Source organism: Brassica rapa, chromosome A09, assembly GCF_000309985.2.
Source record: "Brassica rapa cultivar Chiifu-401-42 chromosome A09, CAAS_Brap_v3.01, whole genome shotgun sequence".
NCBI lineage: Eukaryota > Viridiplantae > Streptophyta > Magnoliopsida > Brassicales > Brassicaceae > Brassica > Brassica rapa.
In genome coordinates, this window is record NC_024803.2 from 19,390,546 (window position 1) to 19,406,564 (window position 16,019).

Consider the following 16,019-nt stretch of genomic DNA (forward strand, 5'->3'; position numbering starts at 1 on the left):
TGGGTTTTGTTTGTTCTCGGAAGCTGGATATGTAGACCCAAATAGGGATGGCAAAGAAAGTACTGGACCGCGGGCCTGGGCTTGGTAGGGCTTGGTTTGGGGCGGGTTTGGGCCGAGATATCAACAACCCGCAAAATAGCGGGCCTTGCGGGCTGAGGCTTGGTTGGTACCGGGCTCTATGCAGGACGGCCCAATGCGTACCGCGGGATGCCCTAGATCCCGTTTCCTTTCGTCATTTGCGATTCTGCCTCTTCACCTGAAAAAACAAAAAGAAAAAGATGAACGGAGAAAGCGATGACGATGTAGTTCACCGCGTGAAGAAATGGAGCTCCGAGCCTCCGACCACGGCCGTTCGATGTCCGGTGCTGACCACATAGTATTCGATCTTCACCAGAGAAGCTAAGTAGAGAAAGCTCCAACAAAGTCGATTCTTCTTCTTCGATGTCTCTTCATGAGCTTCTAAGCTTCGCAGTTCAGACATGCATGTACAACTTGTAAGGTTCTTCTTCTTATCTTCACAGATCGGACATTACACGACTGTTTTTTTTAACAACTTGCTTTTGATTTTTTTTTGTCAATCTAGTGAATCATCGGAGCTTCTCTTCCTTGTCATTCTACCACCGAAGCCTCTCTTTGTCTTCGTTCCATCAGCTGAGCTCCGACGACGGTTCCATCACCTGAGCTCTGACGGCATTACCTGAGCTCCGACGCCGGCGGTTCTTACTCATGAGCTTCTCTTATAGTTTAATGATCTTTGGTCAGCAGGTGAATACTCAACTTGCTTATAGTTTAATGATCTTTTGAATGTTTCTGATTCTGATGGTTGTACTTTTATGTATTGTGCAGTATGCGTTTAACCTGTTTTCCCTTAACGCTCCCATTACTGAGAATGGTTACAACGAAGAGGAGATGAAACTTGTCAAAGAGACAAGGAAGATCTGGGTGAGTGTTCATTTCACTGCGATCTTTTTTGTTCAAATGTTTGGTTGTGTTAAAGAGAGAGAGACTCTGTACCTTTCTTGGTCTTCGCAGAATGACACAGAAGTGAAAGTAACAGCGACGTGTATACGTGTTCCCGTAATGCGTGCTCATGCAGAGAGTGTGAATCTCCAGTTTGAGAATCCTCTCGATGAGGTAATAATTATAATAATATACATTTTCTACTGAATATTTATTAGTAGTTCTTGAAGCATTGGTGGGTTTAAGTTTCCTAATGAATGTGAGTTTGAATTTTAACAACTTGGTTTGGAATTTTTTTTGTCAATCTAGTGAATCATCAGAGCTTCTCTTCCTTGTCATTCCACCACCGAAGCCTCTCTTTGTCTTCGTTCCATCAGCTGAGCTCCGACGACGGTTCCATCAGCTGAGCTCCGACGACGGTTCCATCAGCTGAGCTCCGACGACGGTTCCATTACCTGAGGTTTGACGACTGTTCCATCACCTGAGCTCCGACGACGGCAGTTCTTTCTCACGGCAAGTACATGTTATGTATTACAAACAAAAAAATAAGTTCTTTTAACTTAAATCTTTGCTCTAACTCTTGAATTTTTTCATCTTCTTCTCCTCTTTGAAGTCAAGACGTGTGTTGTCTCGAGTGATGGTCAACTCGTAGGCGTTGGAGTGATGGCGAACTAGGAGGCAACCGCTCGTTAGCTTAGCAGACTTATTTCGATATAACAGCTAAGGACCTCGGGTTAGTACACCTAGTAAGCATTGATAGGACTCACGGTTTAGCTAGAGGAACTCGCTGTTTAGATAGGACTGCTGTTTAGATAGGTTAACTCATTGTCTGGCTTAGAAGTTAGAACTCGATCATGTTGTTAGATACTTAGATGCTTGTTGTTTGAGAACTAGTAGGAATTGATAGGAATGGCTTGATCTGTTGTTAGATGCTTAATTGATAGGAATGGCTTGATATGTTGTTAGATGCTTGTTGTTTGAGAACTAGTGAGAATTGATAGGAATGAATTGATCTGTTGTTAGATACTTAGATGCTTGTTATCTTGAGAACACGTAACTTCTATTTTATTTTTTTTAAGTATCAAAATTTTACAAAATTTAATTTAAAAATTAACTTTAGTAAAAAACCCTACGTCCACTTAGTCACGTATAGGAGAAGTTAGAAGCAGCCGTAAGTTAAAACTTAGAATTATCGAAAAAAACCAGCAACAATAGAAACTTGAGAGACGATGGGATCATCCAGAGACGACTCAGAAGAGCAATTCAGTTTGAATACTGACTACTCGCCACCAGCTACCTGTGACTTGGGGACTCAGCAACTCATTGCCAGACTTGCTGCAGAAGAAGAAAGGAATGATCTGAGAGCTGATGAGGCTAATGATGGAAAGAAGCAAGCACGGAAAAGAAAGTTGATTAGTCTGGTCGATTCAGAAGAAGAATCTGATGTTGAAATCACACCCCCAACCCAATCGAGCAAGCCTCGCAGACAAACAACTTATGGAACAGCCAAGCGGAAGCCCATGTTACAATCCACTCTGGATGGTGGTAGTGGCTCGTCCGCACGGGCTCGTAGTCAGAAGAATGTTCCGTTGAAAGCCGTGATTAGGGGAGGAAGAAGAAAGGCATCACCTCAGGCCTTGTCTAGTGAGGCACGAAAAAAGAAGGGCTCCTCTAGTCGGTCGCAGAAGAATAAGAAGAAGATTGAAGAGGATATACCGGATTTTGATGATGATTTGGAAGAAGTTGAGTTGGACGAGGCTGAAATCAATTTGGAAGAGATGGAGAGTAGGCAATGGTCAGACGTCTGGAAGGATTTCACTGTGGTTGAAAAACCAAATGGAGATTTGAAAGCTGTATGCAATCATTGCAAGAATGAGTATGCGTGGTATTCTCACTCGCATGGAACAAGTGGGTTGAGGAGACATCGAGGGAGATGTAAAATGTATCCAAGGAATGGAGGAAGGCAGCAACAACTCAATACCGAGGGTAAAGTAGTAGCTCGCAAGTACGATCATACTGTGTTTAGGCAGTTGGTAGCGAAGACAATTTTCCAGCATGATCTACCATACTCTTACGTGGAGTATGAGAGAGTGAGAGAGACATGGAAGTATTTGAATGTTGATGTCCAATTCATCTGTCGAAACACGGCGAAATCAGATGTTTATCGTTTGTATGAAAGCGAGAGAGAGACACTGAAACGTGAGTTATCGAGTCTTCCTGGACGAGTCTCCTTCACTTCCGACTTGTGGACATCACTGAAACGTGAAGGATACATGTGTGTGACAGCACATTACATTGATCGGAATTGGAAGTTGAACAGCAAAATCCTATCATTCAGTGCTCTACCACCACCACATAACGGAATGAGTGTTGCGGTTCACCTTCTTGAGTCGCTGCAAGAGTGGGGTCTCGACAAGAAGGTTTTCTCTATCACATTGGATAATGCTTCAAGTAATGACTCGATGCAAGACATAGTCAAATCGCAGCTGTTGTTAAATGATGATTTGTTATGTGGAGGAGAATTTTTCCATGTCAGATGTGCTGCTCACATCCTTAACCTGATAGTGCAAGATGGTTTGAAGGTTATTGGAGGCGCTTTGCACAAAGTTAGAGAGAGTATTAAGTATGTGCTAGCATCGGAAGCGCGGGAAGAGTTGTTTGAAAAATGCGTGAATGCTGCAGGCATTACTGAAAACGCGGGTCTGATCTTGGATGTGCAGGCAAGATGGAACTCGACTTACTTTATGCTTGAAAGAGCCATCAAGTTCCGTAAAGCATTTGTTAAGTTGGAGACATTTGATAAGAGAGGTTATAAAGTGGCGCCTACAGCTGAAGAATGGACGCGAGCTGATAAGATATGCCAATTTTTGTGCCCTTTCGCAGAGATCACAAAACTGATGTCAGGTGCTAATTACTCCACCTCGAACTTGTATTTTTATCAAGTTTGGTCCATCCATGAGTGGCTTCAAATGAACAAGTTCAGCGAGGATGAGATCGTCCGAAAAATGGTGCCACCAATGAAAGAGAAATTTGATAAGTATTGGGATGAAGTTAGTGGTATTTTTGCAATGGCAGCAGTCTTTGATCCACGTTTCAAGCTTTCAATTGTGGAGTGTTGCTTAGGGAAGCTTGACATGAGTACACGTGATGTGAAGTTGAAAAACTTGCGCCAGAAGCTGAGTATTTTGTTCGAGTCTTACGACAAAAAATCCAAGGCTAACTCACCGTCTACGGAGCCACGTGAGACGGTTCCACAAAATGTCACTTCTGCAGGTTCCATGGGACTGTTTGGAAACTACCAAGTGAGTATTTAAAATCGTTTTTAAAGTATCAACTTTCTGTTTTTTTTTTTAAATCGTTTCTTATTTATTTTAAGGTATCAACTTTCTGTTTTTTTTTCTAATCGTTGGTGGTTTTTTTTCTATAATTTCATAGGAATTCTTTAAATTTCGCAAAGTCAACGGAGCTGCTACTGGAAAGACAGCTCTAGAAGCTTATCTTGATGAACCTCCTTTGGACATTGATAGTTTAGAGAGCTTGGACATTCTCCAATTCTGGAAAACTAACACTCATCGTTACGGTGATTTGGCTGCAATGGCTTATGATCTGCTCAGCATTCCTATCACAACAGTGGCTTCAGAGTCCTCCTTTAGTATTGGGTCGCGAGTTCTTAACAAATACCGTAGCCGTTTACTCCCAAAAAATGTGCAAGCTCTGATATGCACAAGGAATGGGATCAAAGGATACGAGGCTTATGAACATGGTAAATATCACACATTATAATTAGTTGTATAGTATCATTATCTTAAACACTAATCAACTGCAATTTTTTAAAATTTACAGAAGATGAAATTGATCCTGAAGAGGAGACATTGCCATCTTTTGACTCTATTACCAATAAGGAAAATGATGATGAGGAAGTTTGATATCTTTCTTGAATTGCTGTTTTGTTTTCTTTCAATTTCTTGGATTTGTTTCAGTACTATGATTGGTTTTTTTTGCTTTTATTACATTGGTGTTTTGGTTAAGACAATATGAAGTCCAATTGCTTTTCTTTTTGTTATCAACAGAGTGAATGTTGCTTTTCTAAACTACATATACACGACCATAATCTTATACACGACAACAAAGTCTGATGGTTGACTCTACATATACACGACCATAATCTTATACACGACCAGTGAGTGATGATCACTTTGGTTGCATTGAAGCATTTATAGAGATAAGACAAGTCTGATGGTTGACTCTCATGGTGTTTGGTGTTTTCTGTGACGTCTCGTAGAAGCAGAAGCAGCTTGAAGCAGCTAGTATGGTGTTTTCTGTGACGTCCCGCGGGACAGCTAGCCCGCCAAGGCTTATACATTTTGCGGTACGGGATTGGGCTGCTAGTTTAAGGACCGCATCCCGCGCGGGACGGTCCCGCCGTGTACCGCCATAAGAGAAACCCGCATCAGGTCGGGACGGGACGGGAGAGCCCAATTGCCATCCCTAGACCCAAACATAAAAAAAAAACCTGAACAACTTTTTTTAGAAATTAATTTATAAATTTAATTCGAAAGACGGAAATAAAAATCTGATTGCAGATCCAACTCAAACAAAATTACCCAAATTACAATGTTTCCTAACTAGTTTCGTTCGACTCAGCATCCCGGTGCGTTCCGCTAAACCGGAGCCAAAATCATCGATTTTCATTATCACTATTGACGTTAACCACATGAAAGTGAAATTCACCTTCTTGCCTCAAACACCAAGACTTCCCATGTCGATTTCAGAGTAGATGGTTCACTATGAACTAATCGGAACTTGTAATTATCACCATCTTTGAAGCTCTTGATGAACGAGAAGAGAGAGTTCCAAAAATTTCACCTGAATAATCCACCGGATATTCTAATTGTAAATTTGCTTTCATCATCGAAGAAAAATAAGAAGCAGGCTTGAAGTCGCCACTAGACTCTGCTATAGCATGTCTCCTAACCTGCACAAAAACAAGCCGATATACATTACCAAAGATGAACAAGAAAATATCTCAAGCATTGTGAGATCCAGAAAAATAATGAAATCAAGCAACGTTAAGCAAACGCCAAATACCGCCATCACGAGTTCGAGTCCCGGCCACAGCGGATTTAACATGGCTTCCGTTTGGCCTCCAGGACCTTCCTCGCCAGTTCCGGTTGGACGCGGTAGGATAGTCGGACTAAATGAGAGGTCTGGATACCTGGATTATCAAAAAAAAAAAAAAGAACCCTTCCAGTGCTGGCGGTGATAATCACGTTCAAGCCGGACGCCAACGCAAGGATGGCACACTTTAGAGAAAATGAAAGGATAAAGAGAAAGCAAGAAAATTTTAATAATTCACGTGATATCTGATTTATGTGTTTGGCTACAATACATCATATTATATATATATATACTATTGTTCTTATATTATTCTAACAATTATGTTTTTTTAGAAAAAAATGATTGTTGACTACATGAAGTATTGGCCATCACATGGCTAACCATGCAAACTAAACTAATGTACACTTAGCCACACGAAGTATATGTTATGCATGACAACATCCCTCAATTTTATGATGTTATGTAGTTAACATCGCGAGTTTAATTTCATTCATCCAAACACTGATGTGAATGTTAGAGGTCGTTTAAATATTTTGTTTCAACAATTAAAATATGACCGACCCGACTATAATTTAACTAAAATTAGATTTTGACCCACATTTTAAAAGCGTAAAAATATTTTTAACAAAATCTAAACCCACATTTTAAAAGCGTGAGAATATTTTTAACAAAATGTGATATACAAAATCAGTATTTTAAATATTGTTTGATAAGTAGTGTTTTAATATTTTTATTTTAGTGTATTTTAAAATTATATAATTGTATTATTTTTATTTATATTAATTTGTTTCGTTATTAACTTTTAATAAGTAGTGTTTTAACATTTTTTATTTTAAGATTTTTATTTTAGTGTATTTTAAAACTATATAATTGTAAGATTTTTATATTTATTAATATGTTTTGTTTTTTTTATTATTATTTTTTTTTGTTATGAAATTTTAATAAAAGTTTGTAATTCGTTTGATTAATGGTATGATATACACTTCTTTGATAAATTTTTAACTATAAAATTTATTTACTGTCAGTTTATTAACTCTAACATTTTATTTGCTTTAGACTTATGTGATGTCAATTTAAACCAAACATAATCTTGCCTTTTAAGAATAAAAATAATCAAAGAATAAGAATATAATGTGAAAGTTTTACTAAGTTAAAATGAATGGAATTTAAAATATATAAAATAATTCATTACCTTAATAATTTCATATTAAACAAATAAAATATTAGAGTCAATAAATTGAAATCAAAGAAGTTTTATAATAATTTATTTATCAAATAAGTATATATCACACAGTTAATTAAACGAATTACAATTTTTTTTTAATTAAAAGTTCATACCAAAACAGATTAAAAGAACTAAAAAACTAAATTAAATAATATCTTCTATAATTTTTATATTTAATATACATAAAAATAATATAATTATATTTTTTCAAATACACTAAAATAAAAATGTTAAAACACTACTTATTAAAATTTATAGAACATACTGATTTTGTAAATTAGATTTTGTTAAAAAATATTCTTAACATACTGATTTTGTAAATTAGATTTTGTTAAAAAATATTCTTACGCTTTTAAAAAACGGGTCAAAATCTAGTTTAGGCAAATTACTGTTAGGTACGTCACATTTAATTGATGAAATGAGAGATTTAAACGGTCTCTAGCATACACATCATTTTTTGGATGAATGAAATTAAACTCATGATGTTAACTACATAACATCATAAAGTTGATGGATGTTGTCATGCATAATATATATTTCGTATAATTAAGTATACATTTGTTTAGATTACATGGTTAGCCATGTGATGGCCACCACTTCATGTAGTTAGCAATTATTTTTCCTTTTTTTATTAACCTTGGGGTATCCCTGACCTATGAAAGGGTCTAAACTAATCCCTAAGGGAAGGTGCAATCCATGGATATACCCTTTTTCCGGATATTCAAATGGGCCGAAAGCAAGAACCCATTTCCATGTAGGGTGTCCAGGTAACATGCGACTTAGTTTCGCATGGCAGGTAGATCAAACCTGGAATGTGTTAACATCCCAATCCCTTCCCTTTATCACTTGACCACAAACTCCTGAACCTAACAATTATGTTGAATGTGGAAATTGAGGTTTGATCTACAAACAAGTTTGTAGTGATGAAAATGAATGGTCAGACATTCAGTATAAATAAAGTACATATACAAACGGGAAAATAATGATATAAGCCTAAACTCAAGAGAACGATAAAATAGGTAGTTAAAGACCAACCGTCATTCTTTTTATTCCCTTGTAATTTTTTTTCTTATAGGCAGTTCTAGTCTCCGTGTTCACATATATTGTTTTTAGGTTTTCACTACACCTACAAATTTCTACAGTCTTTGCGGGTTGTTAAGCAGCTATGTTCGGCACAGCGACTATGTTCCTTCTTGTTGCCACAATGAGCTGTCCCATCGCATGTTTTCATGGGTCGACTAACCGAGTAGGTAAGACGACAGTTGTCTGGAAGCAGGTTGATGACACATTTTCTTCCTCTAAAGGACCTCCTCTTAACTTTGGATCAGGCCAACTGGGGGGGGGGGGGGGGGGGTCGTGCAGACAAACTTTATGAATCACCGTATAAATGAGTTGGCCTTGTTACGATTTCCAAGCAGCTTCTGACGTGTCATTTCTATGTTAGATGGTTTTTTTCTTCGTTTGTCATGAAAGTGCGTCATAAAGAGTTGCAACACTTAATGACAATGTGTCATTTATTAATCACGCCTTTGTAATTTTTTTTTCTTGATAACTGTCGTCTTCTGTTTCTTTATTAGTGAACGTATTTCTGACATATTCTTATTTTTGTTTTTCTTTTTCAATAGCTTTGTTACTCTGATATTTCTTCCTTCATTCTTATTTCATCGGGTTTTTTATTTGTAATCATGTTTCAGAAATCGTTAATTGAATCGAGTTTATTATCGGTGACCCTAAAGGAGGTTCTGGTTATATGCATTCGTCTCCTTCTCCAATTAGAGTCCGTTCATCGGAGTAGGCTGAAGATGATATTCCAATTATTCATCAGCTAGTCCCTAGATAGTGAAATGAAGCTCATCCTTTATGTTGGAGCCTCCAATTAATGCCTCCTTCTCGTGGTGTTTCCGCTCGTCCAAGCCAAACTGCCATTCCTCAGCCTGCCAATGAACATTTTATCGATCTTGACAGGAGAAGAAGGTGATGTAGGCAAGTCGATGACGCCCCAAGTGGGCCGAACGTCTCTAGAGTTTTCTCTCCTTTCTTATGAACAAGATGATGATCAGGATATCCAGTGCTTTCAGTTTACTTAGAGCTATTGATGTGTGTTCCTACTTCCAAGTAGAGGTCTTGGAGCCCTCCCCCGTTTGGGTATGTTTGTATGAGGCGTTATTTTCTCATTCAAGACTCTGATTTCTATTCCACGGCTCTTGACGTTGTATGTCAAGGCGCACAAGATTGCTAATTCGCAGTTTACTCCTGCTGCAGTGAGGAACATGGTTGTAGCCCTTGTTATTGGGGCTGAGGTCGGAGTCAATGTGATATTAATTATTTTGAAGATCTGGCCAATATTAGCAGAAATTCAGAGACTCCGAACGCATATTACAACAATATTAAGCCCAAGTATGGCAATCTCCAAAACAGAGCTAGGAAGGCTCACAATTATTTCTTCGTGTGGGTTGGCTCGACGTCAGCTGCCGATCACATTTCTTCTTTTAGGAGTGATTGGAACCCATAGCCTTGTAAGTTTTATGTTCCTTATTATGTACTTGGATTGCGTTGAATGTCCTAATTAACACGTTTTGCTTTCGCCATAGAGCGTCATCCCATATTCTTTCCCCCACCAGCCAGAATTTTCGAAGGTGTATCTAGGATTTGTGGGGATTTTTGAAATCACCCTCATATAAGTCTTGGTATGTATTTTTGATCCTAGTTTTATCGTCTTGGTTATCTGCCAATAATCTTTCATTCTCTGTTTTCAGCTGTGGAGGCCGAAGTCGATATGTCAGGTTCATCGAGGCAAGAGAACCATGGTTCACCACCTTTGGATCGTTCTGCCGATGTCAATCCACCTTCCCCAATGCTGTTCTAGCAGCTGACTAAGTCGTACTTCTTTGATGCGGACAAGGAAGGTTCGTCACAAGATTAAATCTTACTCTGACCTCTTAGACAGAGTGGCGTTGGGTCCCTCATTTGGGGGAAAGAACATGATCATTTCTCAATCTGGCTCCTTTTTAGATCATGATCATGTTGTTTGTTTGAGTTGAGAAGAAACTATTGATGCACTGTGGGGAGAACATGTTGTAAGAAATAGTTTTATTAGTATGAGAATATTTCTTTACCATTATGTGGTATTATGGTAAACCTAATATTATTGAGATTGTTAAACCCTAGGACACTTGGTAACCATTAAAATGGTAGTTAAAAGAGTTTAGTTCCTAATATAACTAATGGACAAGTGATTCATGTTCTAGAAGGTTTCTCACTTTAAGCATTTGAATTAAGTTCAATGCATCAAAGGAGACCAAGTTTAATGTATGAATGAATGTTGTAGAAGACTAAACACAGTGTTATTACTCAACTTTGATGGATGGTTAGAATTAAAGAATAAATTTTTCAAGGAAAAAAGAAAGTCTTTGTGAAATCAAAACTTGATGAGAAAGATATGTCAATCTTTCCACCTATAAATAGATGTATTTGTTCCATCCTAAAAAAATTTTAGCCTCGGTGAGAATAGACTCTCCCAGGCACATCCTCCAAGGCAAGGCAACCTTTTGTCAACGGTCGAAAAGCCTCGATAGTGACTACACACAACTTAGCTGAAACGGTTAAGAAACCACCGGTCTCTCCATTGATTCATCCTGGAAGCCCTATTCTTTTACCAAATCCAGCATCCTCCAAGAAGTTTTCCTTCCCCGTTTTCAAATCTCAAACAACCTTGTTCCTACAGATCTACTGATTGCAAGAGCTTGAATCGACTACCAAAGTAAAAAAGATCGCTAACGGTAACTCAGCTTCCTTGTGGAACAATCAAACAAAGGAAAACCCGGGAAAACACCATGGCACGACGTTTTTCAAAGGAAGAGAAAGGAAAAGACCAACTAAAGGCTCACGACGGTCCTCACATCATTCGAATCAAGGCACCATGCGTAGATAACTCAGCACTTATCAGGGACAATGAACTCACTCTCATTGGAAGAACAACTAACCCGCAGGAGCAGAGAATGTGGGCCCTTATTCCAGCTCTTCCCCGCAAATGGCATCTACAGGGGAGAGTCTCGGGATCAGACCTGGGTAATGGATGCTTCCAGTTCAGATTTGAAAGAGAAGAAGACCTGAAAAGAGTTCTGGACAACAGACCATACCACTTTGCCTATTGGATGGTCATACTGCAGAGGTGGGAACCCATTATCTCAGAATCTTTTCCCTCACAAATCCCTTTCTGGATCCGTGTAAAAGGCCTCCCCCTCCACTTCTGGCATGAAGACATGCTTTGCGACATAGGCAAGGAGCTGGGTACTCTCATGAATCATGAGCTCACAAAGACCTCGGCGAGAATTCAGGTCCTAGTAGACGGTTTAAAGCCGCTGGTCAAGAAATCTATTGTGGAGTACGACTCGGGAGAAGAAAGCTTTATCTACCTGGAGTATGAAAGACTGGAACAACACTGTTCCTTCTGTAACGCTCACTCCCATCTAAAGAAAGACTGTCCTAACTGGCGGGCTGAGGAACCTGCAAAGCTCCATCATCATGAAGAGATCGAGAGATCCATAAAGGAGAGCTCTAACCCAAGAAACGAATTGGTAGCCTACACCACCAAGAAGCAAGATTTTTCCTCAAAGGCCAGAGATGGAGAGAGATCTCCAACAAAAGACCTTCGAAAGGGGCACAGAGACGAGCAAAGCCCAAAGCCCTTCCAAGAGAGATTAGACAGACACGGGAACAGTTTTGGTGACAGAGTGGCTACAAAACAAACAAGAATCCCACCTCCTCCAAAGGACTTGGTTCTCAGGAGTGAAAAGGAAGGAACTTGGAGAAGATTCTCTGCTTCCCGGGAACCAGAGCCATACAGTTATGCTTCTCCTCCCTACACAAAACAAAGAGGCTCTCGCACAGGAAGGGAACAGCACAATCGTGGCCCTTTCCCCCAAAGAGAACTCAAAGAATGGAGGGCAAAACCCTCAAATGTAGCTATCACTGCATCGCAGGAAGCTGGACCCGACAACAGCAACCACCAGAACCCCAAAACGGATCTCTCACAGCAAGACCACCAGATGGGGACAAAGAGGCCACAAACCGAAGAAGAGATCCTACAGGACCTCAATGAGGCAACTCGATTATACCTTAGCTGCCCTGACCCCACAGAAGCTGCAGCTAGGAGGCAGAGAGTCATGATAGGGGATGCAAAAGGGCATGTGGAAGAAACTGTAGCTACGATGCTGAAAAAGCCAACACCCCACGCAAATAACCTATCATCAGGAGGAGAGCGTCAAGATTTAGCCAGAGGTCATTCCAGAGAACAAATAATGGAGGAGCTTAATGAAGTGACACTGCAATACCTATGCTGCACAGACCCAACAGAAGCTGCGGCTAGGAAACAAAGAGTTCTCACCAGTGATGCATCGTGCTTAATGGAAAAAACGGCAACCAATATCCTAGTCTCTGAGACAACACCAAGACGTCCACTTTCCCCCTGGGAGCTAGGAATAAAATCAGTGAGTCCACCAGCAAATAATTCTCTGATGGGACTGCGACCAGACCAAATCTTCAGCCCAACTTCACTAACCTCAACGCTCAGAGAAGAAGATGATTGCGGTTTTACCCCTCCCCATCGTAGAGCTTCATCAAGTAGAAGACAATCCCCCCCTGATGAGGCCAGAGCCACAACGGCACAGATTAAGTCGATCATTATAAGCCCATCTTCGAATTCAGTGGAGGTTCCTCAACAGCACCAGATCCAAACTAACCCTGAGGCACCTGAAGATGTATCCATTATCGACGGCCAAGGTAAAGTAAAGAAGAGAACGATCAGAAACAATAAGGCAAGGTCACCTCTGCAGGGCCCCAGCATCCTTCGGGGAGCTAGTTCTAAGAAAAGAAAGCTATCTCAACTCAGAAACTCACCAGGAGGCGGCAAAAAACTCAAGATAGGAGGCTCCAGCAAAAACCAGCCAACGGAAGATCCAACAATCCTGACTGCTGACGCCCCTAATGCCCCTAGGAACCCACCGATCCAACTGATTCCGGCTATGTCAAAAAAGAAGACGGATTTTCGGGTTCCCCCTCCCCAGGGTCCTTAGTCGTACTGAGCTGGAACTGTTGTGGGCTGGGGAACCCCATAACAGTCCAGCGTCTAAAGGAGCTTCACAAGAAGAAGTCTCCTGACATCATTTTCCTGATGGAAACAAAAAATGCAGAGGAAATGATTAGGAAAGAACTCCCGTGGCTTAAAGACGAGTTTAGCTGCATAGTTCCCCCCCATAGTCCTGGAGGCGGAGGTTTACTCCTCAGCTGGAAAAAAGATATTGACCTTACGATCTTATCTACCTCCAACAACTACATTGATACGAGAATCACCTCTAAAGGGAATTCTTTCTTAGCTACATTCATCTACGGAGAACCTGATCACACTAAAAGAGCTGAAGTATGGGATTCTCTGTCTAATCTACACGCGAACCCAAAAGGCCCCTGGTTCCTTACAGGTGACTTCAATGAGCTTCAAGACAATAGTGAAAAAAGAGGAGGTCCGGAGAGAGCAGAGGGTACCTTTGGGGCATTCCGCACCTTCTTATCTGAAAATGACCTGTTTGATATCAAACATTCAGGTAACCCGCTCTCCTGGAGAGGCAAAAGAGGTACACATCTGGTGAGATGCCGTCTGGATAGATCCATGAGTAATCCAGAGTGGACAGAACTCTTCCCCTCCTGCCACTGCCAGTATCTCAAGTATGAAGGGTCGGACCACCGTCCTATCATATCTTACCTGGATACTACAAGGAAAAACGGTCGCAACCTATTTCGTTATGATAGGCGATTAAAAGATCAGCAAGAGATAAAAGACCTGGTAGCTGAAATCTGGAGTAACTGCAGTTATCTAGGGGTGGAAGCAAGACTAGCCCTCTGCCGTCGAGCAATATGCAAATGGTGCAAACTGTTCCAAGAAAACAGTAAGAAGGTTATTGAGGAATTGAGACAAGAGTTGGATAACCAAATGTCTAGAGACGATCCTATGGAGGACAGGATTCAAGAACTAAATAATCTTCTCCTCAAAGCCTACAAGTCGGAAGAAGCATACTGGAAACAGAGAAGCAGATTACTATGGCTAACCCTTGGAGACTCAAACACTGGTTTTTTCCACGCAGTAACAAAAAACCGAAAAGCAAGGAATAGGCTGACAACACTGGAAAATGATGATGGCATACCTTTCTTTGAGGAAGATAAGATCTCAGCACTAGTCTGCTCCTACTACGACAAACTTTTCACTGCAAACCAAAGAGAGGGGATCAGCTCCACGGTTTCTCAAGCCCTGAAACCCTGTGTAACTCAGGAATGGAATGAACGCCTAACCAAAGACCCGTCGCCAGCAGAGATTAAGGAGGCTCTCTTTGCTATCCATGCAGACAAGGCCCCAGGTCCCGACGGTTTTTCCGCGAGTTTCTTCCATTCAAACTGGGAGACGATAGGCCCGTCCATAATCAAGGAGTTTCAAGGCTTCTTCTCTACAGGTATAATGTCCCCTACATTGAATGAAACGCATGTTAGATTAATCCCAAAGACGCTAGCGGCCAAAAGAGTGGATGAATACAGACCTATAGCCCTCTGCAACGTGTACTATAAGATCATCTCAAAGCTTCTCTCCTTGCGACTGAAACCTGTCCTCTGCTCTATCATCTCTGAAAATCAATCTGCCTTCATTCCTGGACGTGCAATAACAGACAACGTGTTAATCACACATGAAGTACTACAATTTCTCAAGACTTCTCAAGCAGAAAAACAATGTGCAATGGCAGTCAAGATGGATATGTCTAAAGCCTACGATAGAGTAGAGTGGGATTTCCTAGCGCTAGTGATGAAAAGACTGGGTTTTCACGACAAGTGGATTAACTGGATTATGCAGTGTATCACATCAGTGTCGTATTCCTACCTCATAAATGACTCAGTCTATGGAGCTGTGAAACCTCACCGCGGTATTAGGCAGGGAGATCCGATCTCCCCATACTTGTTCATCCTATGTGGGGAGGTCCTCTCGGGCTTGTGTCGAAAAGCAGAGCTAGAAGGGTCGATGAGAGGGGTACGAGTTGCTAGAGGCAGCCCCCGGGTAAATCATCTGCTGTTTGCAGATGACACTATGATGTTCTGCAACTCATCTGAGGAAAGCTGTCGCTCTCTACTCCAAATCCTGAGTGATTATGAAAAGGCATCAGGTCAAAAAGTCAACATAGCAAAATCCTCAATTACTTTCTCCGCAAGAACATCCCCAGAAAGAAAACAGAAAACAAAAGACCTTTTGGGAATTCAGAAAGAGGGAGGAGTGGGGAAGTATCTAGGACTCCCAGAGCATTTTGGAAGGAAAAAGAAAGATTTGTTTTCCTCCATTGTGGATAGGATACGACAAAGAGCCGCTAACTGGTCGACACGCTTCCTCTCCAGAGCAGGTAAACTCACCATGCTCAAAGCCGTTCTCACAGCAATTCCAACGTACGCAATGTCCTGCTTTATGCTGCCCCAAAGCCTTTGTAGCAGAATCCAATCCTCTCTAACTCGCTTCTGGTGGGATAAAGCACCTGAAAAAAGGAACATGTGTTGGGTAGCCTGGGACAAACTCACTAAACCAAAACAAGCAGGGGGACTCGGACTGAGGGACATTCAACTCTTTAACCAGGCCCTCTTGGCTAAGATAGCTTGGAGAATCTTATCAACACCAAACTGCCTACTGGCAAGG

At 40.8% G+C, this 16,019-nt stretch overlaps 1 protein-coding gene across 6 annotated transcripts; it reads left to right on the top strand.

Moving 5' to 3' along the window:
• Positions 1-38: 38 nt before the first annotated feature.
• Positions 39-10,421, top strand: LOC108869852 (zinc finger BED domain-containing protein RICESLEEPER 2). 6 transcript variants are annotated; one of them, XM_033279306.1, is made up of 5 exons: positions 39-765; positions 847-942; positions 1,033-1,134; positions 1,270-4,262; positions 4,396-10,421. In XM_033279306.1, exons 4-5 carry the CDS (start codon positions 2,190-2,192, stop codon positions 4,741-4,743), a joined length of 2,421 nt encoding a protein of 806 aa, XP_033135197.1. In that variant the 5' UTR covers positions 39-765; positions 847-942; positions 1,033-1,134; positions 1,270-2,189; the 3' UTR covers positions 4,744-10,421. The 6 variants fall into 6 exon arrangements, 3 of the variants coding, with proteins under 3 accessions (XP_033135197.1, XP_033135196.1, XP_033135195.1); XR_004451090.1 differs by having other exon boundaries at positions 39-4,262; positions 4,396-9,819; positions 9,895-9,990; positions 10,060-10,421; XM_033279305.1 differs by having other exon boundaries at positions 39-494; positions 584-765; positions 847-4,262.
• Positions 10,422-16,019: the final 5,598 nt, after the last annotated feature.